Source organism: Artemia sp. Qi Xiang Cuo, chromosome 13 (genome assembly GCF_049724085.1).
Source record: "Artemia sp. Qi Xiang Cuo chromosome 13, ASM4972408v1, whole genome shotgun sequence".
Taxonomy (NCBI): domain Eukaryota; kingdom Metazoa; phylum Arthropoda; class Branchiopoda; order Anostraca; family Artemiidae; genus Artemia; species Artemia sp. Qi Xiang Cuo.
This window is the reverse complement of record NC_142806.1, coordinates 18,204,958-18,232,044: the sequence shown is the minus strand read 5'-3', so window position 1 is coordinate 18,232,044 and position 27,087 is coordinate 18,204,958. Positions and strand designations below refer to the sequence as shown.

The following is a 27,087-nucleotide window of genomic DNA, read 5'->3' as shown; positions in this document are numbered from 1 at the left end:
AAGGGAATCAAAATATTAATTCTACTAACTAAATCCATAGGCAAAATTTCACAGTTACTTCCTAGTCAGTAATTAGCCATTTATACATGAATTGGCTAAGTCCAACCCTTCTTGTGACATCCCACGAGGCCAATAAAGTGTCAAGAAATCCTCCTCCATCCTACCCTGTTTGAAGCTTCCATTTTGGCATTCTGCCAAGGGAGAGTCTGGTTCATAATTTCAGGTCCTCCCTTAGGCCAGGAGAATACAAAACAGTTTATATCAAACTTTTCTTGTTTTTGGCTCTGTTATTGGCTCAGGTCACCCTAGCCATGTGGATGGCACACTGAACTTGTAATACCTTACCCTTCGGGACGAGGGTTCAAATATTGGTGCAGTAGTCCATTGGATGGGGATGGTGGCCGGTCAAGACTATATCCAGAGGGAAGGACAAGGTTCGGTACATCCCCCCCCCCCGGAATTTTTCCCGACTCTTAAAAACGTAACAGAAACGCATGTGAACGAATTTTTGATACATTTTATTAAGTATATTTTTTAACAATTCTCCCCTCCCTAAAAAAATTTCGAATACGTCCCTGGGGTCAGTGGTGAATCTGCAAGCTCAGCCATGTATGCACGCAAATATTTCCCCTGCAAATATTTAGATAACTTCAATGACCCTAACCATGAAGCGATCTGGGCATTATGCAAGCCAAAACATTTACCACGAGATGTCTCTTGCATCATTATCGCAAGTATCTACTATCCTGAAAGCACCAAGAACAGACGGCTGTTGGTATCCTACCTTCGGTCTGCGTTAGACACATTACGTCAGCGGTATAGCCGCCCGGGCTTCATAATAGCTGGTGACTTCAACCAAACAAAGAAACAATGGCTTGCTAATACGCTGGGTATGTCACAAGTGGTCAAGATACCCACCGATGTGACCGGGAGCACCCTTGACCTTATTCTTACAAACCTCGCTCCATATTACAAGGACGTGTCTTCGAACGGGCCATTGGGCAAATCGGACCATCACACTCTGCTGATGAAGGCAAAAAGTGAAATCAGGAAGCTTAAGAAAATAAAAGTACTCCGGAGACCTATCACGAAGTCTGCTATTAATACGTACGGAATGTGGGTCGGTACTCACTGCTTCAGCGAAGTATACAACGAAAGCGATGTCAACAGGAAAGCAGAAATATTTCAGTCCCTACTCTATGACAAATACTTAGAAGTTTTCCCAGAAAAGCAATTTGTCGTGAGCGAATCTGACAAGCCCTGGATCACTCCAAAAATAAAACAGCTGATTCGCGAAAAAACCACTGTAAGGCAGTCAAGTGGTGACGCAACGTCGTTACGATTATTAAGAAACAAAATCGTTAGCCTTTGTCGCGAGGTAAGAAAGTCCTTTGGAAAATCCCTTTCGGACCCTGAAATAAAAAAGGATCCCCGTAAATGGCACCGTCTAGTAAGGCAGATTGCTGGGAAAATAGTATCATCCAGTATCCGTATTCTGAACGATGATGGGTCACTCGTGAGTGCAAATGACGTCAACAATTACTTTACTGACATTTGTACATCCTTTCCTGCCCCACCTAACACTGAAATAGAGAATCTACTGTCAATATGCCCTGACAAAGGTGAAATCGAAATAGTTGAGTATCAAGTTTCCAAAGAGCTGAACAAGTTGAGTCCATTTAGTTGCTCTTTCCCTAAAGAGCTCCCTGTAAGGTTAATACGAGAGTTCTCTCATTTCCTGGCCAAGCCACTTGGAGACATCATCAGAGACTTTTTTAATTAGTCAACTTTTCCGTCGTGCTAGAACCACGCATTTGTGCGTGTTATACCGAAGACTATAACACCCAAATCTTGCAACGAGTTACGACCGATATCAATCACATCTACCTTTGCAAAAGTCACCAAGTCATTCATCCTGCGTGAATTGCTCAAGCAAACGCGGGAAAACATAGACCGTTACCAGTATGACGGCCTAAAAGGTTGCAATACCTCGATATACCTCGTGCGCCTAGTTGACATTATCTTTAAGTGGCTTGACAAGGGCAGTACCTTCATTGACCTAGCTCTCGCCGATTTCAGGAAGGCATTTGACCTGATTTGTCATCTTATGGCAGCAAAAAATATGCAAGCAATGGGCGCACAGAAGCGGTCTCTTGCATTAGTGATGAGCTTCCTTCAGGACAGAATGCAGTGTGTATTTCCATTGTTTGAAGATGACTTGATCTCATACTGGTCTAAACTTACCTGTACTCAAAGCCTAAAAAATGCCTATATTACGTATGTGAGACCTCTACTCGAATACACCGTCGCTGTCTGGGGACCTTTTGTCCAGAGCACCCACTACCTTTGCGATGACCTTGAATCTTTGCAGAAACGAGCTGTTAACATAATCGTTGGTAACAGAAGTGACGACTACAACAAACTCTTGCAAGAACTGAACCTTTAATCTCTCAGCGATAGACGATTATCACTGATGATGTCCCTCGGCAAGTTAGTGCTATCTCTACCCCATCACAGACTGATCCTCCTACCTAATACTCCTGTTAATTAAATAAGCAAATACCAGTCAAAACTACAACCCCTGGTCTTCTAGACCATGTGCTACAAAAACACATTTGCTCACTTTTTCGTAATAACGTACAACAAGTCTTATTATTCTGTGTCTTCGCTTGGTAGGGTCATTAAAGTGTTTTTATTATTTTTTTTTTCCATATTGTAGTAAAGACGACATAAATTAGCCATGGCTACGCTGTTCGATCTTAATAAACCTATGTCTATGTCTATGAAGGAACAACTCCGTTAGTAATGCCGATGGAATTCAATATAATTAAGATGACATAAAAATATATAATAAGGGGTAAAACTTCTAATTGAGGCAGTAAAAAAAAAAACATATATATATATATATATATATATATATATATATATATATATATATATATATATATATATATATATATATATACACGAATACTGAAAATAAAGGCAGTAAAAGAAATATACTAATAAAAGCCTGAATCAGCATTTATTTGATCTTCGGTAATTTTGTTTGATCAGACAAAAATAAATGAAAATTGCGTTAGGTTGTCACAAACTATAAAAAGAAATTATAAAAATTTCAAAAATTATATACAAGGATTAGTGTAAACAGGGATGAGGAAGAGCATAGACTATTTCCTATTTTTAACAGTTTAGTTAAAGGACAAGCCATAGCCTTGTATAATTTTATTGATGAAGATTATGAAATTTCGAAAAACCAAACCAAAAAAAGCTTCAGCTGTGCAGATTAATTTTCTATAACAGATTATATCCTATTTATAAGGCTTGATTAAAAAACAAGTCTTCTTCTTCTGCTCTTGTATCATTTGCTTTTTTCAATGGCATTTTGTTTCATAATGTTTATTTTATGAATTCAATTTTTTTTAAACCTGTTTTTTAACTGAAGGAAAGATTTTTTTTTATGTTCATAGTTTCCCGATGTATTCTCTTTTTCCGTTTTTTTGGCGGCAATAAGGAAAATTTGCATGCCAAGACATTTACAATTTCTTATTTATTCTTCACTAGCTTACCCTTGGCGCGTTGCTGTGACCTTTAAAGTAAGGACATCTAAGGAAAATCCGACTGGAAAATTCCCCATTGCAGAAAAGTCCCCCTCCAAGAAAAATTCTCCTGGAAAAATCCTCTTGTGTATCAATAACGATCGCATTTTTAAACTTAAAGTATTTGAAAAATGTCTCCGGGGAAATTGCCCGCACAGACATTCTCCTCCCGAAAATTCTCACCCCCCCTCCGAGAATCCCCCCTTCCACACAGAAAATTACCCCTGTGCATTAATATCGACCACATTTTTAAATTTCCGTTCATCTTCAGAAAATTACCGCTAAGGCCATTCAACCGTGCAGATAAAAATGACAGAATTTTATCGAACATAGTTGATATGACACGTAGTCAGAAAGAAAGACCGTTTACAGAAAGTTGAAAGTCGTAGTTACAAGAAAATTCAAAGTAGTAAGTTGTTTACACCTTCAAGAAAGAACAAAAGGGAGGAAAAAGGTTACAACTCATCAAGATAAAAACGAAAATAACTTTTAAGATCATGGTGATTTGACATAATTGAGAATATTAGTGATAAGCAAGTACTATTAAAAAAAATATTGGTGTTACATTGGCTGTACCGTAAATGTGTAAAATAGTCAATGACTGATTAGTTGAAAATAATTTCCCTATCAGGACCAAGTATACACTCTCAGACTTTATGTAAATCTGCGTAATGCGCCTATTTGGTCAACTTGTAACCACTTCAATGTTCCCTTTTTTTTGGAGTTTCCACTAGCTGCCATTCCAGCACTGTTCTTCTTCTTCTTCTATCTTCTTCCCCCTTTCATTTGCCCCCCACCATCACCAATGTATATTTCCTTTGTTTTGGATTTATTTGGGTCTGACTCTTGCTTTATAACAATGTGTACTAACAAAGGGAATAGGTTCAGTCCAAGGCCTCACTTTATGTTGTGTAAGAGCCAGGAAAATCATGAATTAAAGTCACTTCCAATAACAAATATAGTGAGTTCATAGCACGAACTCCAGCCCCCTCCATGAGTCTTTTTCAACGTTTCAACAAAAACACCAAAAAAATTTCTTGCATTTTTCCTGCAGGATTTTCCTGCATTCTAGCTTTCTTTTTTTTTTTGTTCAAAATATTCCTAAGATTAGGAGGAAGTCTGCCTACTTAAGACCTATGGGCTTATGAGAAAGCTTAGTCGACATGAACGCATAGTCATCTTCCTTCAAATCTTTCTTTCTGGCTACGCGTTCTTATCAACAAAGCTTTCTTTCTTGAAAGAGTAAAATGGAAAGAAGGTTGCAACGCCATCTAGATAAAAATGAAATTAATTTTTGAGATTATGCTGGTTTGACATGATCGAAGATATTAGTGACAAACAGGTATTATGACAAAAAATGCGACTAAGTTTTACAGAGTCATTCTGTAAAGTACGTTTGTAGCAGTTTATAATAGGTCAGTCAAAAACAATTCACTAATCAGGAACAGATTTATATTATAACAGACCTTACGTAAATCAATGCGATGCGCCTATTTAGCCAAGCTGTAACTACTTTAACGACAAAGAAAATTCAATGAATAAAAAAAAAACCTTTCAACCCTGCCTCTTAGGGCCTTCTTAATGTGAAATATTGTGATTTCATTACACTAGCTCATATTGATTTCAAATAAGCGCTATTCCTATTCAACTTTAGCACAGAACTACTGCTGTATGCAGCACTAATTTTTTGGAAACGGAGGCAAATTCCACAAAAAAATGAGCAGGAACAATAAATAAAAAAAAATTCCGCCATAAAACTTAACACCAAGTTCAAAAATTACTGCCGAAAATCGCATACACTGTAAGCAAGAACAGTATGAAAGGACCACTTTCTGTGCTATCTGATCAAAGTAGTCTTTTTTGATAATGCTAGTACAAGTAGTATTTCTGTGTTTATTGGTAAAATTATTTAACTTTATTAAGCATTTTTTGTTCCAAAAGATTAAGTAAAGATCTTGTAAATCAATTAGAGATTTTTATAGATGAAGCAGTAGTATTATCAGATCCTCAGAATAAGATAGTGAACCCACACAAGCAAAACAGCGCCAAAAGCACAGTTTTTTTTTTTTTACCAAAATGCCCCAAATATGCAATTTTTCAATACGATTCGCTTTTAAAATTATACTGATTTGAAGAATTCAATGTGCAACCACCTAAGAAAAAGCAACAAATATCTAAAAAAAAAGTCATATTTTTTTTATTCTCAGATTCCCAGTTAGACATTTCGTCAGATAGAGGACGTCTGATTACCTCTTTCTGACCATCCCTTAAGGCGGGATTTGACTGAAGTGAGTCAGAGCAAGTTAAGAAAAAATAAACATTGTTCCTTCCTGACTATTAGTGACCCTGTGAGTCTCTACTTTTTCATCTTAGGTTTAAGTAATTAAAAAGTAAGTTCTAACTTAATATTAATGTCAAATATTTGCTGAAGCTAACTTGATTTTTCATGACCCCTGTCATTGAAGATAGAAAAAGAAGATTATTGCCCTTGCCCAAATAGGTATCTCAACTAAATATGAAATTAATATTTTTAGTTTGGCATATGGCCTTGCCAGCTGAGTTTATCATTATGATTTGAAATAAAAAAAAGTTGAGAAACCATGTCGTCTCTCGCATGTCCCCCTAAACATACTAAGAACATGCAGCATAATATAAACACTTGGAATACATACTCCTTTTTTGGGGGAGTTTATTCCCTTTTTCTAAAATTATAAAAACATTTTATTTCCAAATAAAATTTTGTAAATTTCACAATTTCCAACCGAATAATTGTCCAAATTTTCTTTCGGTAGCATTTTGGCCCTGTTTGGTCTAGAATACATGCTTTGCAGGTATAAATGTTAGAATTCGGTACTTCTCTGTGGCATGATCTTTTTTGTTACAAAAATTAAAAAAAAAACACCACTCGATCTTTAAAATTTCATTCGAATACCCCTCCGATTCAAAAATTATACAAATGTCTACAAACATAGAATTTTGTCAATTTAGAAACAGCTTCACAAATACCATCTCAATAATAGTCAAAATATTCTCTCGCTAGCATTTCGGCTCTATTTCGTCCACAATAAATGCCTTACGGGTTCAAATGTAAGAATATGGTACTTCCCTGTGGCATGATCTCTTTTGTTGAAAAAGGCATTCAATCTTTAAATTTTCATTCAAATAGCCCCTTTCATTCTAAAAGTATATAATTTTTTTTACAAAAATAGAATTTTGTATATTTAGAAGCAGCTTCAATGAAAGATTTTGTTGTTGAATAAATTACGATCAAAATTCCGTTTCAAGATTTTTGGTTTCAAGGGCCACTCTTTGTTGACAGTTTTTTTTATCAAAAACTGTTTAATACTTGACTCTCCTAAACGTGAGGGAGGTAACTAAACCTATTTTCAACTCCTTTTTTCTTACATTCAAGTTTAATGGTCGCATAACCATACGTCGAGAGTGATAATCATCCTGGAAAGCGAAATCCTTCAAATATTTTTCAGGAGGGGATGGGGTCTGAAATATCAAAATTAATTTTAGAGGCATCCTTTTTAAGATTTCAAGGAGAGTTCTTCAACAAATATTTTTATTATAGGTCCTTGTAACACGGGTACATCCTTCTGTTGGATGTACCACCATAAACAACATAAACACTGTTGTACCAAGGACAGTGACAGCGAAATTTGACTGTTTAGACTGGTCAAGTAGAAACTTGCAGAAAATATATAAGTTAAAATCGGGAAATCAGTTTTTAGTGAAAAAGGCCTCTATATGTAATTATCTAGGTTTCGGTGGTGGCGGGATCTAAGTCAAAAGAAATGGCACAAAACGAGCTAAAAATATGTGGCACCAACGGGCTTAGGAAGATAAAGCTTTCCTTTGAAGAAAGTGTGGCAGTCTTTAGGAGTCAACCAAGTTTTAATGTTTGGATGCTGCAGACAAAAAGAGTTATCCAATTTAACCAACTAGTTTTACTTATTTGTGTCCACGGTGCAACGTGGCAACACTAACAAAGTCTGACGATGAATTTAGTTTCAGGCACCACCAACCCTAGGAATGGTTCTGCTTGTTATGAAAATGATAAATAATTAAGAATATTAAATAATGATAAAAATAGTACCTTCTATGGCATACAATAAGCAAGACCAATATCACAGCAAAGCATAATGATGCACAGATAAGAAAAGCGAGCAAATGTACATTTTCTGCAGTAATTAGCTGGGACCAGGTAGATGGTGTTGGCCTAAACATAGGACGTAATTCCTTATTGCAGAGGTCACTGCTGTGGCAACATGCTATCGATTTGGGAATCAAATGTGGAACTAAATGACCTTTGCACTGGAATATAAAAAAATAAAATTACATCTTACATAATATATAATTAAATTACATATATAAATTAAATTACACCAAACAAAGAAAAAATATGTTTAGAAGCAAAACATACTTTGAGTTTGAATTGACGGAAAAAAATAAATATAAATAACAGTCTCTTTTCGTCTCTTCACTCGCAATGACCGCTTTATATCTGTGCTTTGAAGAAGGATTATTACGTGAATTAATTGGGCTCTTTTATTCATCGTGCTTGGATTTTTGCAATTTAGCCTTGTGAACAGAGTTAATTGTTCAGAACTTATTTGAATAGGGGGGTTGAATTTTTTGACCCTGCATCTGTGTCACAGGTAAAGACAGCCTTCTGAACTGTCCCCAAAACACTCGGGAGCCAGTCCTGCTCAAAGCCTTGTTCGAGATTCCATAAATCGAATACAGATATTTGACGACACTTATAAGACAATGTCCAATGGTGGTTCTAGGCCTGGGCAGGGGGCAGCTATCCCTTTCCAGTTTTTCTTATATCGAACATTAGATTCCTTTCATATTATATTTTTACACACCTACTAAGGCAGCTTGCCCCATATTATGAGACCCAAAATCGCAACTGACTATGCCTACATTTGTGATAAAATCTCCATCTGAGGTTCCACTCGTCCCTGTTAGGGCTTTAGTACATCATTCGCCACAAATAATTAAGTTCTGAAAACAATTTCAAAAAAGCAAATGTCTTGAATTTACTTAGAAAAAAAATTATTATTTAGGTTTTATACAGTTGCCGAAGTCACGTGCCCGAAATAAATGTACTGGAATCATTATTTCCATTGCCCCTAGCTTGCTGTATGACCTTTTAGAGGAATTAATTAAAAAAAAACTTTCCGAAAAATAAGTTTTTCAAAGAAAATTAATGGCTATTTTAAAATTAAGATCAGGAGATATGAATACATGTTAAACTTCAAACTAAAAACGACCAGAAATTACTATTAAAGAATAAATGAATCACAAAACTAACAGAAATTAAATAAACAATCATAACAAAAACATAAAAAAAGTAATAATATAAATGAATAAATATATATTAAAGCGAGTAAGGATTAGATTGAATATGAAAATCAAGCTTAAAACGAAAAAGAATAGTTTTCTATTAAAGTATAAATGAAACTTAGAACGAACAGAAATTAAATAAACAATGCGAACAAACATACAATATATATTAATGTAAATGAGTAAATAAATATTAAAACGAGTGAAACTTAAATTGAATATGCAAATCAAGTTTGAATCGAATAAAAAAAACTACAAAAAAGAGTTTGGGTATCGCCTCACTGCAGAAGCCTAAAACCTACTGCGTCATTGTTTGTAGTTATTTTTATTCGATTCAAACTTGATTTGCATATTCAATTTAAGTTTCACTCGTTTTAAGATTTATTTACTCATTTACATTAATATATATTGTATGTTTGTTCGCATTGATTGTTTATTTAATTTCTGTTCGTTTTAAGTTTCATTTATACTTTAATAACAAACTATTCTTTTTCGTTTTAAGCTTGACTTTGATATTCAACCTAATTATTACTCGATTTAAGATAAATTCATTCAATTTTATTATTACTTTTGGGTTGCTTTTTGCTATGATTATTTAATTCATTTATGTTTAGTTTTTTCCTCATTATTTCTTTAGCAACATTTCCTGGTGGTTTTGATGTGGTAGTTTAAAATGCATTAGCATATCCTGAGCTTAAGTTTAAAATTGCCTTTACTTTTATTTTAAAAAATTATTTTTCGGAGTTTTTTTAAATTAATTTTTATTAGTTTTTGATTGCAAAAAGTTTCAAGTTTTTATGGCATGGGGGGGGGTGCTTACTGTACGATTATTCTTGACTTTAAAAAACGGATCTAGAACTTTCAATTTATAAATTGATTGAGGCTTTTTTCAAAGTCTATACGATTACCTCTTTGATAAAAACCAAAGACAGCTATATATGAACAATAGACAGCTTGCATAACTTGTGGACAGCGATTGGCAACAATGAATGGATTGAAAAAATAGCTCCAATAAGGGTGTTTTGACTATTTCACTTGCTGACACAAAGGGATCATGACTGTTTGGAATTGACCTTAATAGGATTTTGTGTGCAAAAGCAATTTTGCATCTATCACAGAGTATGTATTTTAACCTTATAACTGGATAATTATAATAGATTTACTATGTGTTATTCCCATACAAAACTTTACCTTATTAAAGTCTTTAGGTTGGGGGCGGCGTAGTTGGCAGAAGGAAGAAAACTTTAGCGTAGACAGCAGAAGAGGGGGAGGGTGAGGTTGGAGGCTCATCCAATTCAGGGCGGAACTTCACTTATCTCCTCCGTTCCCAATTTTGGAGATCAGACAGACCCATTGGGTTATAAAATGTTGGACCGCTTGAGCTGTGGAAGACGTTAAAATTATCCAAAACACTTTATAGTTTCAGTTATTGCAGGATTGATTTAATAGATTGTGGAATGGTGAGCCCCCTGGCCCATCATTTGGGTGAACCTCAATTCATAATATGCAATTTTGATTAATTGTTCTGTGTTATGTGCGTATATTATTCTATATGTGTTATTTTGAGTTGTTCTTTTATCGCATTGCGTTCATTTTTAAGGCTTGAGATAAAAACTGAAACCTTAGCAGGGTCATTGGTAGGGGGAAGTCTCCCCCCTCAAACGCATAATTGAGGAGCCACAGAGAAAGTAATACAAATAAAATTAATATGTCTTTTGAAAATGTCTTTTTTTCAAAAGACACGAACAAAATCGTCTAAAGGAACCTGAAGTGCTATCTCTTACATTTCCATTGATTCTTTATTCCCGTTATTTTCAGATGTAAAATTTAGAATATTATCGAATGAGTTTAGTCATCCCCTCCCTGAATAATTCACACTTGGAAAACACACCCCTGGGAAATTCTTCCCCCCCTCAAATAACATTTTCTTTTCCTGCTGATAAATCCCCCGCGATAAATTCCACCCATAAGAAATTTCCCAGGCATGGAATATGCTCCCCCAGACATATTCCCCTCAGATAATGTCGGATATTCATAAAAATGGAAGCTGAAATTTTTAATCAATTTTTTAGGTCAGAAGCAATGCTATACCGTTACCTAAGTAAAGAGCCATAAGGGTTCAATGAATTAATACTTATTTATTTTTCCCGGGGCACTTTATGTGGAAGAGGTGGTCACATAAACTTTGGAACGGGGTTCATTGAATTACAAATTAAAATTTATAGTGCACTTACACCAGGGGCAGATCCAGGATTTTTAGGGGGGGGGGATAGGTTGATCCGATAAAATTGCGTTAGGAGCAAGTTTAATTAACGCAATCTTGCGTTAATTAAGTAAATTACATTACTTTCGACTACGCTAGGGGGAGGCGCCCCCTCACCTCTCCCCTGGATCTGCCGTTGCCTTAGATTCTCTGTTTCTTTCCTTGTTAGGGAGGAGAGCTGATGCCTAATAGGTGTGTGTTAATACCAAAACATTCTGACTCTCATTGGGCCTTCTAGTATAGACAGAATTAGTTCAAAGGGAGGGGTGGGGAGAAGGGCGTGTGGGGAGGGTATTTGCCCTTAGATCGATTTTGAATCGTAAGAGCTGGACTAGAACTTCCTATTTCCAATTAAATGAGCCCTCTCTGAAGTTTATACGAGAATCCCTTCCTGCCCCCGGGCCCTGGGGGGTTTTATCGACGCCAGAGTTTTGTTACTTATCCTTTCCACTATTTTTAACAAAATTTTTATCGGATGCATTTAGGGCGTGGAGGAGGGGAGGGGGCTAGTTGCCCTCCAATCTCTTTTGACTCTAAAAAAGTGAACAAGAACTTTCTATTTCCAATCAAATGAGCCCTATCTAAAGTTTATACGAGTATCCCTTCCATAAAAATAATATGAAGGATTCGGAGAATCCTTAAATTACAACCCTTGCCCTGAGGGCTGTGGGACAGTTGTCACATTCAAAGACCTAATTTCCAGACCTTAAAACTACGTTTAATAAAACGACTGTCTCAAAATTTTGATTGAATGTGTTTGGGGAATAGGTGGGCGTGAGAGGGGGTTAGTTGAACTCAAATCACTTTAGACTATTAAAAAGGGAACTAGCCCTTTGAATTTCCAATCGAATGAGCCTTTTTTGAAGTTTCTGCCACAACACCTTCTACAAAAACCTTATATACCCTCAGCGCATAACTTAAAACCCTTGCCCTGAAGGCTGTGAGGGAGTGTCCCCCTCAAAAATATTATTTCTATCTTAAAATCAACTACGCTGAACAAAATGGATATTTCAAAATTTTTATTGGGTTTGTTTCGGGGAATGATGGGCGTGGGTTGGGGGCTAGTTGCCCTCCAATCACTTTATACTATTAAAAAGGGCACTAACCCTTTAATTTCCAACCGAATGAGCCTTTCTTGAAGTTTCTACGACAACGCCCTCTATAAAAAACCTCATCTGCCCCCAGGACAAATCTTAAAACACTTTCCCCGAGGGTTGTGGGGGATTGTCTTCCAAAAAAACATGGATCCTATGTGGAAATCAAATACTCTGAAAAAAATGGCTATCGCATAATTTTGATCGGATGTGTTGGGGGAATGATGGGCGTGGGGGGGGGCTAGTTGCCCTCCAATCATTTTCGACTATTAAAAAGAGCACTAACCCTTTGAATTTCCAAAGGAATGAGCCTTTTTTGAAGTTTCTACGACAACGCCTTCTATAAAAACCTTATATGCCCCCAGGGCATATCTCAAAACCCTTGCCCTGAAGGTTGTGGGGGAGTATCCTCCTCAAAAACATATTTTCTATCTGGAAATCAACTAGCTTTTTGAATTTCCAATCGAATGAGCCTTTTTTGAAGTTTCTACAACAACGACTTCTATAAAAACCATATATGCCCCCAGGGCATAACTTAAAACCCTTGCCCTGAGGGTTGTGGGGGAGTGTCCTCCACAAAAATATATTTTCTATCCGAAAATCAACTACGCTGAACAAAATCGCTATCGCAAAATTTTGATTGGATGTGTTTGGGGAAATGATGGGCGTGGGGGGCTAGTTGCCCTCCAATCACTTTCGACTATGAATAGGGGCACTAGCTTTTTGAATCTCCAATCGAATGAGCCTTTTTTGAAGTTTCTACGACAACACCTTCTATAAAAACCTTATATACCCCAAGGGCATAACTTAAAACCCTTGCCCTGAGGGTTTTCGGGGAGTGTCCTCAAAAATTTTTTTTCTAACTGCAAATAAATTCCGCCGACAAAAATGGCTATCCCAAAATTTTGTTGGGATGTGTTTGAGGCAAGGATGGGCGTGGGGGGGGCTAGTTGCCCTCCAATCATTTTTGACTATTAAAAAGGGCACTAGAATTCTCGATTTACAATCGAATGAGCCCCCTTTGAAGTTTATACGACGACCCCTTCCATATGAAGTGCCTCTGGGAAAAAAAAAATAAATAATAAAACATAGGAGCCATATGGCCTTTACTATAGGCAACGCTACAGCGTTGCCTCTGATAGAAAGTGCTTGGCAAAACTATTCACTGCACGAAAAATGTGTACAGAATCCAAAGATTCGTTTTTTAATCTTGCTCAAGAAATTTTTGTTAACTTTAGAGCTCCTCGCGGATCCCAATATATGCCACGCAAGTAAACTAAGAAGTTCTACTTCAGTGAAGACTAGTAAAAAGTATAGTAAAAAGGCTAAAATGGGGCTATGAACTTATTCATGTTTTTGAGTTCACAAAGACCTCACGTTACTGCTTTAGCTGCAGGTCTCCCAGTCATATGAAGTCAGCTTGTTTGACCTTTACTCCCAAATCCATGATTTGAGTGGGGCTCCACATTTCAACTAGATAATTCCATTATTGTTAATCTACTAATTGTGTAAATCGTCAGGTCTCTTCTAGCCTAAAGCGCCGTGTTTTGTCAAGTATTTGACATCTATAGATTGTCACATGTTAGTCATTTAGCACAGAGGCTCAAAAATGTCATAATATAAAAATATGGAGAAACAGAGAGTATATTTGTAAACAGCGTTGTGGCTCAAAAATTTCCCGCTTTCTAAGCTGCCACAAAGTTTCATGTGACAAACCCTTTTCTTGCAGTCAATATGATTAGCCAAATGTCATGAATTCTTCTAAATTAGCTAATATTTTAGTAATTATTTCAGAGATTGGATCAATGAGTCTATGTGGATGTCTCACTTTGCTTCTATTTTTACGCGCCTAAACAGGAATGCTCATTATCATTTTCAAAAGTTGTTATCACATGCTATCTCACAGAGTCTTTCTCAGCAATGAGCTATACATATTTCCCTTGATGTTGTGCGTGAAGCCATTTTTCATTTGAAATCAAGTGCATTAGATGAGATTAATAAAAGCCATTACGCGTTATCGGTAGTATGATGTTGGTCTATTTGTAATTCCTTTTTCAAATCCCACTTTGTTGCTCGGTAGTCCCAGATAGCTTCCTGTGTGCTGAAGGCAGTTGCACTTTAAAGCAGAGCAAGGACCCATTTCCTTGTTCAGCACATCGTCCTGTAACCGTTTCTTGTAATCTCAGCAAAGTTCCTAAATATCCTTTGCTGTCTATGGTAGTTTCTGATATTAATTTTGAAACAAATCATTCAGATTTTACTGCTTTTGGTTGTTTGACAACCAGGGTCACGGTTGTCAGCACGCCAATAGTTTCTGTCTTCTCTTTCGATACAAGCTTTCAAAAGAGGTGATTGCCTGTATATATGTGCTCTTGATTTTTCAAAAGCTTTTTTTCCTCAAAATCGAGGATTAACCCATAAAAATGCATAAATGAAATCACAAAAACTCTTCAACAACTAAAATAAAGCAACGATTTACAATAGGCTTAAAAACATAACCAAATAATACACTTTTAAAAAAAATATAATATCAAGCATTATTTAAATTCTGGAAAAAAAGGAAAGGGTTGTACATAGAACGAGTATTTCAAAGCTACGATAAAAATAATCGAACTTAATCATGGTTAATTCCAACGTCTCTTTAATTTTAAATCTCGAAATCCATTCAGTGTTAATAAACAAATTGAAACCAAATAAAAATTACAGTATTTAAAATGGCAAACGCGAATTGAAGAAAAAAGATTTTAAAGCTTCGAAAACAAAGGCCAAAATCTCGAAAAAGAAAGCTTTGACTCTGTTGTACATGCTCAAACTATTCATTGCCTGGCTTTAAATGGTATCAATTTTTAATTTATCAATAAATTAATTATCAAGCTTCCAAAGAGTTGGTGTGAAAGAAAGCTTTGACTCTGTTGTACATGCTCAAACTATTCATTGCCTGGCTTCAAATGGTATCAATTTTTAATTTATCAATAAATTAATTATCAAGCTTCCAAAGAGTTGGTGTGGGAATCATTTTCTCCATCTCAAAACTAGTGATAATCTGTATATAAATTCTTTAATTCAGGTACGACAAGGTGCAAGACAAGGGGGAGGGAGGGCCCCTATATTTCTAAGCTGGGTGAGTCTAATATATTTAATAGTCTTTAAAGTACCTGGTTTGTAGAAAATTATAATGTCTCCTAACTAGCATACCACAACGACACTCCCTGAATTAGTTGTGCATAAAACTGTCTTTCTGATTTTGTTCTTGTTGTTGCCTCTTCCTGGGTTTGCCACCAGGTGAAAAAATCACTAGATTTTAGTGATGTTTGGTTGATTTAGGGATTTTCTTCAATAATCTAGCGATTTATGTGCTGATTTAGTGATTTTTCTAGGCAATAGGGGCGTTTTTTCATTGATCAATGTGCTAAGGTCTTACATCTTTTGTCAGAAAACGCTTAACAGTGAAATCTTTGAACAAAGATATTACATCTTTGGTCATTTTTGTGCAAACGTCTTTCATCATTCTGCTCTGATCAGCAGTCTGAGAACAATGATGAGTATATCATCAAAGTTCTCTCATCATTGTTCTATATGGCAGAACAGTGGCGGTCTTCACACTTTTTGCTAACATCAGTGAGCTGTAAGATCTTAGAACAAAGATGAGTTAAAAACGATAATCTTTGCAGAAAGATGTAAGATCTTAGTGCTAAAAAACGGGCCTAATATAAAAAAATAACTAGAAACAGCGATAAATCACAAGGGGATGGCAACCCTGCCTCTTCCTTTTTCCTCTCTTTTACTGATAAGGTTTCTTCTAGGTCACCACTAGGTTGTCAAAATTTTTCCATACCTTTTGTTGAATCTATCAGATGACTGTTGATGTTGATTACAAATGATTTACAGTAATTTCGTTCGTGTACACTGTACAGTTTCCAGGCTAAGTTTGAGCTCCATATTGGGTATTTAAAAATTGTTGCAAACAAGAGTAGATATAACCAAAAGGTGCTAGGGAAACTGTAATCGACCAACTGGGACCAATCTATTTTTTTATTTGGCTTTTTCCAAATACTCCCCCCAAAAAGTGCAACAGCTCTCTGTTCCACTATTTATCAGTATTTAAAAATATTACTATTCACTACCATAGTATAAGAACAGAAAAATTATAAAGAATATCAATATAACAGCAAAAATTTCAAATATTACAGCGAAACTGGCTTTGCTACATGAAGGGCTGTCAAAGTCTGTTAATTCTAAGTTTAGCAATTTCATGGTCTAATTTTTTCATCTAGTTGATATTTTCACTTTAGTTTCTTCTTATTTTATTTTATTACTCCCCCTTTTCTTGCTGTTTACTACATTAAATTGCACCTTGAAACAATCTAAGGGTTTATCCTTTTGGAGCTAGAGTAAGTGTTCAATAAGTTCATGAATATTGTGAATAAAAAATAAATTATTATTTTAATAGAATAGATAAATATCAAAGCAAGCCCCAGAATGTTCAATGAAAAAAAAAAACATATTAAATCATAAAAAAATGTGCCTATTGACACTAAAACTGGCATTAACTACAGCAAAAAAATAAATATAAAATGTAAATATAATAAAAAATAAATATAAAAGTATAAAAATATGTAACAAATTTATTTACCGTACCTAAATTTAGCCTAAATTCCAGAACAATTTCTTAAAGCATTTTTTTAATCGAGCCAAGAGTATAGGACTCCTAAATTTCAATCGTAACGCATATCAATACTACCACTACTACTAACAACCCACCAAGCCGCCTGAGGCCAACATAGCTATGCACCCTCCTCCTCCATCCCAATATGTTCAAAGCCTCCTTCTTTACACGCTCACGGGAAGTTCCCAACTCTCCTAAATCTTTCTTTATGAGATCCTCCCACCACAACTGCGGACGACCTGCTTTCCATTTAGCCCTAGACTATTGGCTGAAAAGGACAATCTTTGGCAATCTGTCATCCTTCATCCGCAGAATGTGCCATAGCCATCTCAACCTTTCTCTCATTATAGTCCTATAAAGTAGAAATGAACCACAGTTTCCATACAGCCTACTGTTTGAAATACAGTCAGTCAGCCGGGTACCCAGAACAATCCATAGGTAATTTCTCTGAAAAACATCTAGCAAATCTTCATCTGCTCTTTGGAGCGCCCATGCTTCAGAGCCATATTTGACTGCTGTCATCACTGTAGCTTCCAATATTCTATTCTTGATTTGCAGACTTATCTTCCTGTTCTTCCAAACTTTTTTTAACTGTGAAAAAATACCCTGAGTCTTTGCTATTCAACTTTTAACATCTTCACTACTCCCACCGTCTTTACTAATAATACTACCAAGGTAAGTCAACCTGTTAACATACAGCAATGTTTAGATACAAATCTCAACGTATTGCCAGGATAGAGGGTACCAACACATGATCCTGATTTCAAACCCTATACAAGCTTATATTGCTCGCCAAAGAACTATTCAAGATAAACGAGGTTACGCCTATTTCTTTCTAAGTTGTGTGTGTAGCCATTTTTGTCTGTCTACTAATTTAAATGGGGTTATAATTTATAATTTAACCCCCATTAGATTAAAAATAATTCTTTAGCATTTATCTTAGTCTGTTGTTTTTTCCATTTGGAGATTCTTTTTCAAAAGTCACTTGGTTACTTGGCAATCCTAACTAGCTTCTTGTGTAGCATGGACAGCCATAAGTGAAGATATAAGGAAATAAGTGAAGATGAAAATTGACGTTGGGTAACGAAAAGATTAATCAGGTGAGCAGCTTCACTTACCTTGGTAGTATTATTAGTAAAGACGGTGGGAGCAGTGAAGATGTTAAAAGTAGAATAGCCAAGGTGTTTTTTCACAGTTAAAAAAAGTTTGGAAGAATAGGAAAATAGGTCTGCAAACCAAGATTAGAATTTTGGAAGCTACATTGATGATAGTTGTTGGATATGGCTCTGAAGAATGAGTGCTCCAAAAAGCGGATGAAGATTTGCTAGATGTTTTCCAGAGAAATTGCCTACGGATTGTTCTGGGTACCTGGCTGCCTGACTGTATTTCAAACAGTAGGCTCTACGAAAAATATGGTTCAATCCCGCTTTCTAGGGCTATAATGAAAGAAAGGTTGAGATGGCTAGGGCATCTCATTATCTCATTATCTAATTCTTATTATGTTCTCTAGACTAAAACAGATTCCCCTCCCCCTGGATACAACCTTGTTACAATTACATTATTTTTCTTAATTCCTCTCCCAAAATATTAATGTGGGAATACTTTTCTGCATCTCAAAATTAGTGATAATCTTTGTTCAAGTTCTCCAGTTCACATAAAGAAAGGTGTGATAAAAGGAGGGAGGTAAAGCTCCTTCTATTTTAAAAAATGTGTGTCTAATAAGGAGTTGTAATCCCTCAAATCTAGCTTAAACAGATTGTATTCTTATAATTACTTCTTTAAGTTCTTTGTAATTAATCACAATGTAATTAGTTTATTTAAAATAATTAAATATGTAAATTAATCAAATCTAATTTTCATGTAATGAATTTACCATGATTATTTGTAACTGATTGCACACTAAGGGGGATTTCTGTTTCACTTATTTTATTCCCTCTATTCTCTCCAATATATCTATAAAGATCTCTATAATATATAAAAAGATCTCTCTATAAAGATCTCTATAATATCTATAAAGATCTCTCTTATTTTTACCTAATTTCTTTTCATGTTGAGGATTCTTCTAAGTCACCAATATGTTCTGAAAATTTTCTATAGATTTCATTTTATCTATCAGGTGGCTAGGAACAGAGCTGTTCCTATAGTTGTTGGCATCCAACAAGGGAAAATTAATTACAGCGCCCCCTCCCAACTCAAATATAGGCAAAAAGGGCCAAATCAAAGTGAAAATTTTTATCAAAGTGGGTAATCCCACAGCCACGCCACCCTCAAGCTGAAGCACTGGGACAACGGACCTGATTGCCCCTTTCACCCCCTAGGAACGGCTGCAACTGGGAATTACAATTACCAACAATTCAGTCATTTCTGTTGGATACAATCTCTGATGCTAAGCTTAAACTCCAGGTTAGGCACTCAAAAATAGTCGTTAATAGGTGTAAATCTAACTATAAAAACTTTGCCAAAAGTGTGCTTAACCTATTATGACCACTGTGTGTTTATTTCCAATCTTTGTCAAAATGATTTTTCAAGCACTCTATGCACTATGTTTTTTGGCATTTGAGATTTTTATTGATTTACTACCATAGTACAAAAAAGGCACAGAATCTGGTTTTCTGGGTATAACAGCAAAGTTAGCCTTGCTACATGAGCCTGCTAGTTCAAAGTTTGAATCAGTTCAAACTATTTCTTATGTTTTCGCCTGGCTCATTGATTTCTTTTTCATTTGTTTTTTTGTTATATTCCTTTACTTTGACTTGTATTTTTAATGGATTATAAATTTATAACTGCTGTATGGAAAAACCCTGGGTGAGGTTAGGGGGATGACATAAGCCCCTCCCAAGAGCTTTCTTATTTTAAAAAACGTCTTCTAAATACTACAGTAATTGTGAACCTGATTTCTTTTTTTTCCTTGGATCTAGTCTGTGTATTGTTGTGACCTTAAAAATCAGAAACCATGGATGGTTATAGGGGGCTGACACATTAGCCTCCTCCCAAGAGCTTTTTGTATTTTAAATAAGAATTATTAAAATATAAAATAAAATTTTACAGATATAAATGTGGCTCTAGTGGGTTTTTATGGATCTAATATGAGTAATTGTTGTGACTTTAAGGCTGTTTTTTTCCTTGACATATTTATTTAAAATTTAGTGAAGCCCCCCTACCTACCGTCTGAAAATATTGGGTCTTCAATCTACGACTTCAAAAATAACAAAGATGCCGCCTAAAGGTTTAAACTGTACGCATCTATGAGCAAATTATTATTATCATACCTGTAGGTCATATTTGACATGTTCATACTTAAGAAATAATTAACAGAAACCGCTTGTTTGTTCAATCACCCTTTGATACTCTCAATTTACACTGCCCTGCTCATCCTAGCTTTGAGAAATACTATAGACATTTTTGGCAATTACCCTATGAGTTTAGGCTAAGCTGTTTAAGCCTACCATGTCTTCAATTCAAGAGGGATAGACTATACTTGATTTTTCCTGTGAAGATTATTCCCTGCTACAAGATAATCTTCAACTGCTGGGTCAATGGGCTGAGGCCTGGCTCCTTGAATTCAATGTTGTCAAGTTCCATACCATTCCCTTTGGCAAACTGAATCCTTGCCGCTCTTATTTTTTCTTAGTCCACCCACTCTTCTTTGTAAATAATGAGCAAGATCTTGGTGTCACTGTTAACAATGAACTAATATTCATCACTCATGCTAAGAGGTCTGCTGCTGGGGCTAGTTCGACCTTGGGATTGATTAAGTGTACATTTTCCTCTCGTTCCGCTAAAGTCATCAGTCTTTTCTATAAGGGACTTCTGCGTCCCAAGTTTGAAGTTGGAATGTCTCTTGCCTCTCCATATTTTAAAAAAGAAATAAAAATTCTTGAAGATGTACAGAGACGTGCTACTAAAGTGATATCTGGCATGCAAGAGCTTTCCTACCCTGTAAGAGTATCAAAGCTGAAACTCCATAAAGTTTTTAACAGGAGAAATAGAGGGGATGTCATTTTAACTTTCAAGTCATCGATGACTAATGTTCTCTCAGCATTATTTCCTAGGCTGCTGTTGGTACCAATTCAAGAACTAGAGGGCATCACCTGAAACTTGTCAAGTAGTCTACAACTTCTAGAGTCAGTACTCAATTCTTCTCAACACATATTGTTAATAATTAGAACAAATTATCTAATGAAACAGTTACTGCTGAATCTGTTGATGTTTTCAAACGAAGGATAGATGTTGAGTGGTCCTCCAGAGAGTGTAAACTCAATTAGGATGCTACCGAAGATGCAACAGCAGTCACCAGTGAACCTGCATACAACTAGTCATCATTCCGGAGCTCTACAAGGAGAAATCCTTAGATTGCTCCAAGCTGCAATTTAAGGTAATTTAAGGTAACACATTTCGAAATGTTAAAGGTGTTTATAATTTATCTTTTAATGATTTCTTTCATTTCAGCCATTGTTCACCCACATTGCAGAACTTATTAAAATTGTATCAGAAAAGGGTTTTAAGAAAGGAGGTTTGACAGGGTTCTTTTGTAAATCAGTCCATTAAATCATGGAACATGTTACCTGACCATGTAGTTTCAAGAAATAATATTACAGTTTTCCAAACAGCTTTGGTTGGATTCTGTTTTATGAAGGGCAGTATGTAGAACCATAATATATATGACATATATATGATATGTCTTACTCAGTGTCCCCAAGAAGAGTGTCATGAAATTGTCTCTTTGTGCATTCTGATTTTTTTACTTATTTTCATAATATGTTTAGTCTAAGGAATGTATTTGAAATTGTGGTATCTGTCAATTCCCAGGGGTCCAATTCTTACCTATTGTCTATTTGTAACAAGACAAGCTTATGGCTCACTCTGTTTTTTTGTTTAAAATCAATAAAATAGAAATTATCTTCTTAGTAAAAAAAAAACGTCAGATACAACCTTTGGGCATGATCCCAACAAAATAGTTCCCAGTTGGCCTACCTGCATGAAACCCCGTTCTCCAGGGGGCATACATCCATATGACCATTCTGGCTCTAGCTGGCCAGTGTCTGGGTTTAAGACTTCTTCAGCAGCTGCATAGCATTGACTAAAAGGTTGAAGATTACATGTTCCATTCAGCTGACCATCTGGACAGTGATTCTGACAATAACATGTAGCTGCCATTTCTTAAACTACAGGAAATAAAGGTATTAAAGCCAAAGAAATTTATTCAAGGGTTGGAGTTACTTACTGGGACTGTCCATGCCTTTAGAGGGTCTGAAAGGACAATTCAAGAACTTAGATGTGCAGTATTATAAGAGCTATGTAATGAAAAAGGCGGAGGGATGTAATGTTCTGACCATGGGGGGGGGGGGCTCCTAGTGGTACTCCTTACCAATTACAGAACAAAATCTTCATGTATTGATATAAAAAATGTCATTAATGAAAACACATTTATAGTGGGGTAAAAAATTTAAAAACATTCCCAATACACAGCACACTAAGCTCAATGAGTATGGAAAAGCACAGTCAATAAATGAAAAATTATTCAATATACCTGGCTTGGAGTTAGCAACAGCTTGGTTTTTCTCCTTAGAATTAACAGCACAATATCCATTTCAAAATAACTAGCCTAGTTAATAGTGTATTAACTAGCCTAATCATAAAGATGAAACATTGAATAGGAGCTGGAGGAAAGAAGTGACTACCACAAGTAAATAAATAATGGAAGAATTGGTTCCAGCAAGTTCAGACTTATTTTGTCAATTATCTCTTTCATTAATTTTCATTTACTTGTTACAAATGAGGAATCTTTGAACATGTTTACCTATAGCCTTCATTTAGGCTACGGCTCATTTATTAGTATTTTCAAAATAAATTTTAACTAATAGTATGATGAGCATAGTGGGTTAACTAGGGTAAAGGCGCCAATAATTTGACAGTGCAATTTTGGAACCACTGTCAGAATTTTACTCCCAAACAGGATAACGCTGCCTAGTTGTGACTTGGAACACCATCTCTTGAAGCCTTCATTCTATTTTAACAATGCAAAATGTGGACACGATATCCAATACACCCAGGTAAGAAACGAATATTCAATTCAATCAGTTTCCTGTTTTCAACACAAAATGAGTTCCCAACAATTCTTTAGCTATGTAATGTTCAAACTGTCATTACTTTTTTATTTTTTGGCAAAAAAGTTGTGATCACCACCAATGCATCAAGATACATCTGACCTTCTCTAAAATGTAGCCATATTGGCTTTTTCTTGATAAAGTTAAGCTTAAAATCGCAGGTAATATTATACTGACAAAACTATGTTCCAAGTGTCAAAAACTCTTGTCTGATGTAGTGTAAAACCAGGCCAACTAAAACTGTCCCTTCAGCCAAATGTAGATATTGGCTTCTATTATGAGATTCATTTCTTTTGAGAATATCTTGTAGCAACCTTGTCAAAATTTTCGACAGACAGCAACAGGCCCTGTTAAAATATAGGTGATTCACTGAACAAGTAAAACAGACGAGAAACAATTGGTGTCAAAATTCAAGGGCCCTCTGACAAAAAACATAGTTGTCGAATTTATGGGTACTTTCTCAACAACAAGAGATTTTGATGATTATTATTTGTATCAATATTTCACATAAAAAAAAAAATTTTATCGTAGTTTTACTGATTTGATGCTAGATTTTTCCATTATCATAGGAACTGTCTCTTGGCCTCATGCTATGTTGATATTATTCAGAATTTGACTTGGTTGATCACAACACCCTTATTCATTTATGACTGAATAAATTTGAAATGCACCCACTCTTAGTAAATTTTATACATGTTTTTTTTTTCAAATAGATCCCAAGCTGTAAAATACAAATATTCTCTGTTAACCCCACCCTAATTAGCGTGGAATTCCTATCTCACCCAAAATGCTAATGAAACATGTTAAACGTCTTGGTGTCCCAAACTATTATTAATCTTAAGTAGGACATGCATATTTCAAGAACTCTAGACTTTCCACACAAATGGTAGTCAAAACTAAAATTTATTAAAGTGGATTGAACTGGTAGATTAACTTTGAAATGGCCAAATATAGATAAACACTTTAGCTGTGAACAACAAAGAAATTTTTGTTGGACCATTAAAGCTGAGAGCAAGTGAGCCATTCCAGATAGCGTTTATAAAGAGATCTATATTACACTATTATATCATACATTATATTATAGAGACCTAGGTCACAAATTATGCTCCATATGATTTGTATACACTTATACATTAACAGAATTTAATGAGAAACAAAGAAAAGAGTAAAAAGAATAGGCATGTTGAATCCACCAGGATCTGCCCACAAGTATCCCCCAAGTATTTTGACACGTTTTGAATTGGGTTCTGACTTACGTCAAAAACAGGTTACTTTTTTGTTCTGTCAAATTTGTAGCAGAAAACACTCCAATTTAAGAAAATCAGAGTTTTGTACCCTTTTCCAATAAAACTTCAAACTTGTAATCAAACAGTTAGATTTGTAGATATTTTTCTACATACTGAAACCCTTTTCAAACCAAAAGTCTTTAAATTAAGCATTCTGGAGTAAAAAAAGTGTCTTTTTTTTTACAAAAAATGTCAAATCATCAGGACCTATACCCTAGGGTGCTTAAATAGCATTAATTTGGTAGCTGCAACAGTGTGTCTTTGTTTGAGTGTGCTATAAAAGCAGGAACACGAATGTTCTAATTTTAAAATAAGTTACATTTTTTATTTAATAAAATCATGCATGCCAATCTGGAAACAACAAATAATGCCGAATGGCAACCCTTAGATTTGTTTAACCTGTCCTCTCCTCTCTAGATTAAAAAAAAAAAAAAACAATTTTTGGTATTTTTATTTAAAAAAAGCTTTTTTTGAAAAGCTTTTTCCATGGAGAAAGGAGTTGTAAGTTATGGAATTTGTCTATTGTTTGTATATAGTATTTTTTATTGGGAAGTAATCAGACATTTTTAAGGGAGAGTAAATTTTATGGGTGGGGGGGATTTTCCAAGAAAAGAATTTTGCACGGCAAGAGAAGTTTCTGGAGAAGAACTTTAAAAGGGAAACTATACACGGGGACAGGGGAATTTACCAGAATTCTTATACAAAATTCTTTTTATTTGAGTTACTTTCTCTTCTTCAATTCAATTTTACATGTGGAGAAATTCTGGGAAAACTTTCAAAGGAGTTGAAATTGTCTGGCAGATCTTTCTGCTGGGGGATTTCCTGAAGGAGATATTCTCCATGTCAGAAATTTCATGTGGGAGAAAATTTTCATTGAGACATTGGAAGGTGAGAATTTTGAGAAAAATTTCCATAGAGGAAGGATTTCCAGCATGATTTGAAAAACAATTAGAAATTGTTTTAAAAAAAGAAAGAAAAACAAGTCTTTTTCAAACAAGAGTATGCTTAAAAATAATTTTCCAGGCAGAATTGTCTGCAAGAAGTTTTTTGGGGGGAATTTTCAGCAGGGATGGAATTGTCTGGGGATGGGATGTCTTAGGTGGAAGGAACTTCCCAAAGGAGAAATTTTCTTGGGGGGATTTTCCATGGAGTGAAAAGGCGAGTTTTCTAGCATTGTTTTAGAAACAATCAGACATTAAATGATAAACTAGTTTTTTCAACTAAAAGTAAGGAGCAATATTAAAACTTAAAACAAACATAAATTATCCATATATGAGGGCAAATCTCTCTCCTCAATACCTTACTCTTTATGCTAATTTTAGCTTTTTGTCTGAATTATTTAAGAACAACTCCTGAAACACAAGAGCTATCTAATTAGACTAAGGAGAGTGTTAAAATACAAAAAGAAGCTTTGGCATGAAGAGCAAGGTATTGAGGAAGGGCTATCCACCTCTTATATGGAATAATTTCTGTTTGTTTAAGTTTTAGTGTTACTCTTTACTTTCAGATGAAAATTTTTTTTTTTTAATTTAATCATTGAACGACTGAACCAATTCTCAGGAGAGGCCAGTAGCTTTTTTTTTTCTTTTCCCTGAGTCTGAGTAATTCCAAATCACAGTTTTTTTTTAATATTTGTTCAAGCAATAGAAGATTGTTTTTATATTCTATTCCAAATTTTGAAAAAAATTGAGCAAAATACTCTTTACTTGCAAATTTTGTCATTGAATTTTGCTAAAAACTTAAGTTAATCTGAGCAAAGAAACTGATCAGAAATACTGAAATCAATTATCAAATATCAAAAGTAAAAATATCAATATATTTTAAAATCAAATCATTGCCCAACACTAGTTTACTGACATCAGAGAGCTGTTATGCTTATGACATATAAGCTTACTTCACAAGACCCCCACCCGTCCCCCCAATTCATTTGTCAATTTCCCAAAATACTGGCACTGACAGGCGTGGATATTCAAAGAAGCTGTTCAAGCCATCTGTCAAAACTCAACACTGACAACAGTTTTTCTCCTGCTGTGCAGTAAACAACTGGAATAGTTTCTTGGATACAACAATCTCAGCACCCAAAAATGAAGCTATCAAGAAGTTATTGGATGTCCAATGGAATGGTGTTCCCTAGAAGTACCAGTGGGATGTATTTCATGTTTGATCATTCACATCATCAAGCAAGGGTGGATCCAGGATTTTTTTAATGGGGGGGGGGGGGTGCATAAGAGGTTGCTCTGATAAACTTGCAAAACAAAACACCAGCAATTTAAAAGAAAACTCTAATATTATACATTGTAGGTAGGCAGTGGAAATAGTTGTAAATCTAATCTAAAATCAGGTAAAGGTTAAAGTTCTACTAAATCCATTGAAATTAAAATGATCTAAAAATATTAGTACACAAAATAGTAAGTAAAAAAAGAACACCCTGCCATAAAAATATTAAAAAGCTGTTCACCCTCTACAAAAAAAATATTATATTTAATAGCCCCAAATTCACCACTTTGTTAGGGAGGAACGCACGCCCCCTGTACCCCCACCTGGATCTGCCAGTGTCATCAAGTATGGAGCAATTAACAGATCAAGATGTATCTTATTTTGCTCCAAAGTGCGAGAATTAAGGGAATTAAGGTTATTAAGGTAAATATAATTTAATGCTTTGAATTGTTATTCATCAAAAGAAAAAAAAAGAGAATTTCTTTAACAGAATAGGC

The 27,087-nt window shown here is 35.2% G+C and overlaps 1 protein-coding gene across 2 annotated transcripts in view; it reads right to left on the bottom strand.

The window, feature by feature from the left end:
• The window catches only part of tkv (serine/threonine receptor kinase thickveins), a 79,039-nt gene that overhangs the window by 29,677 nt on the left and 22,275 nt on the right, over positions 1-27,087 (bottom strand). For both annotated transcript variants that reach the window (XM_089099357.1, XM_089099356.1), the window contains exons 2-3: positions 21,955-22,145; positions 7,702-7,919 (exon numbers count right to left, since the gene is read on the bottom strand). In XM_089099357.1, coding sequence (XP_088955483.1) covers positions 7,702-7,919; positions 21,955-22,137 — 401 coding nt within the window. In that variant the 5' untranslated portion in view covers positions 22,138-22,145. The remainder of the gene's footprint in view (positions 1-7,701; positions 7,920-21,954; positions 22,146-27,087) is intronic.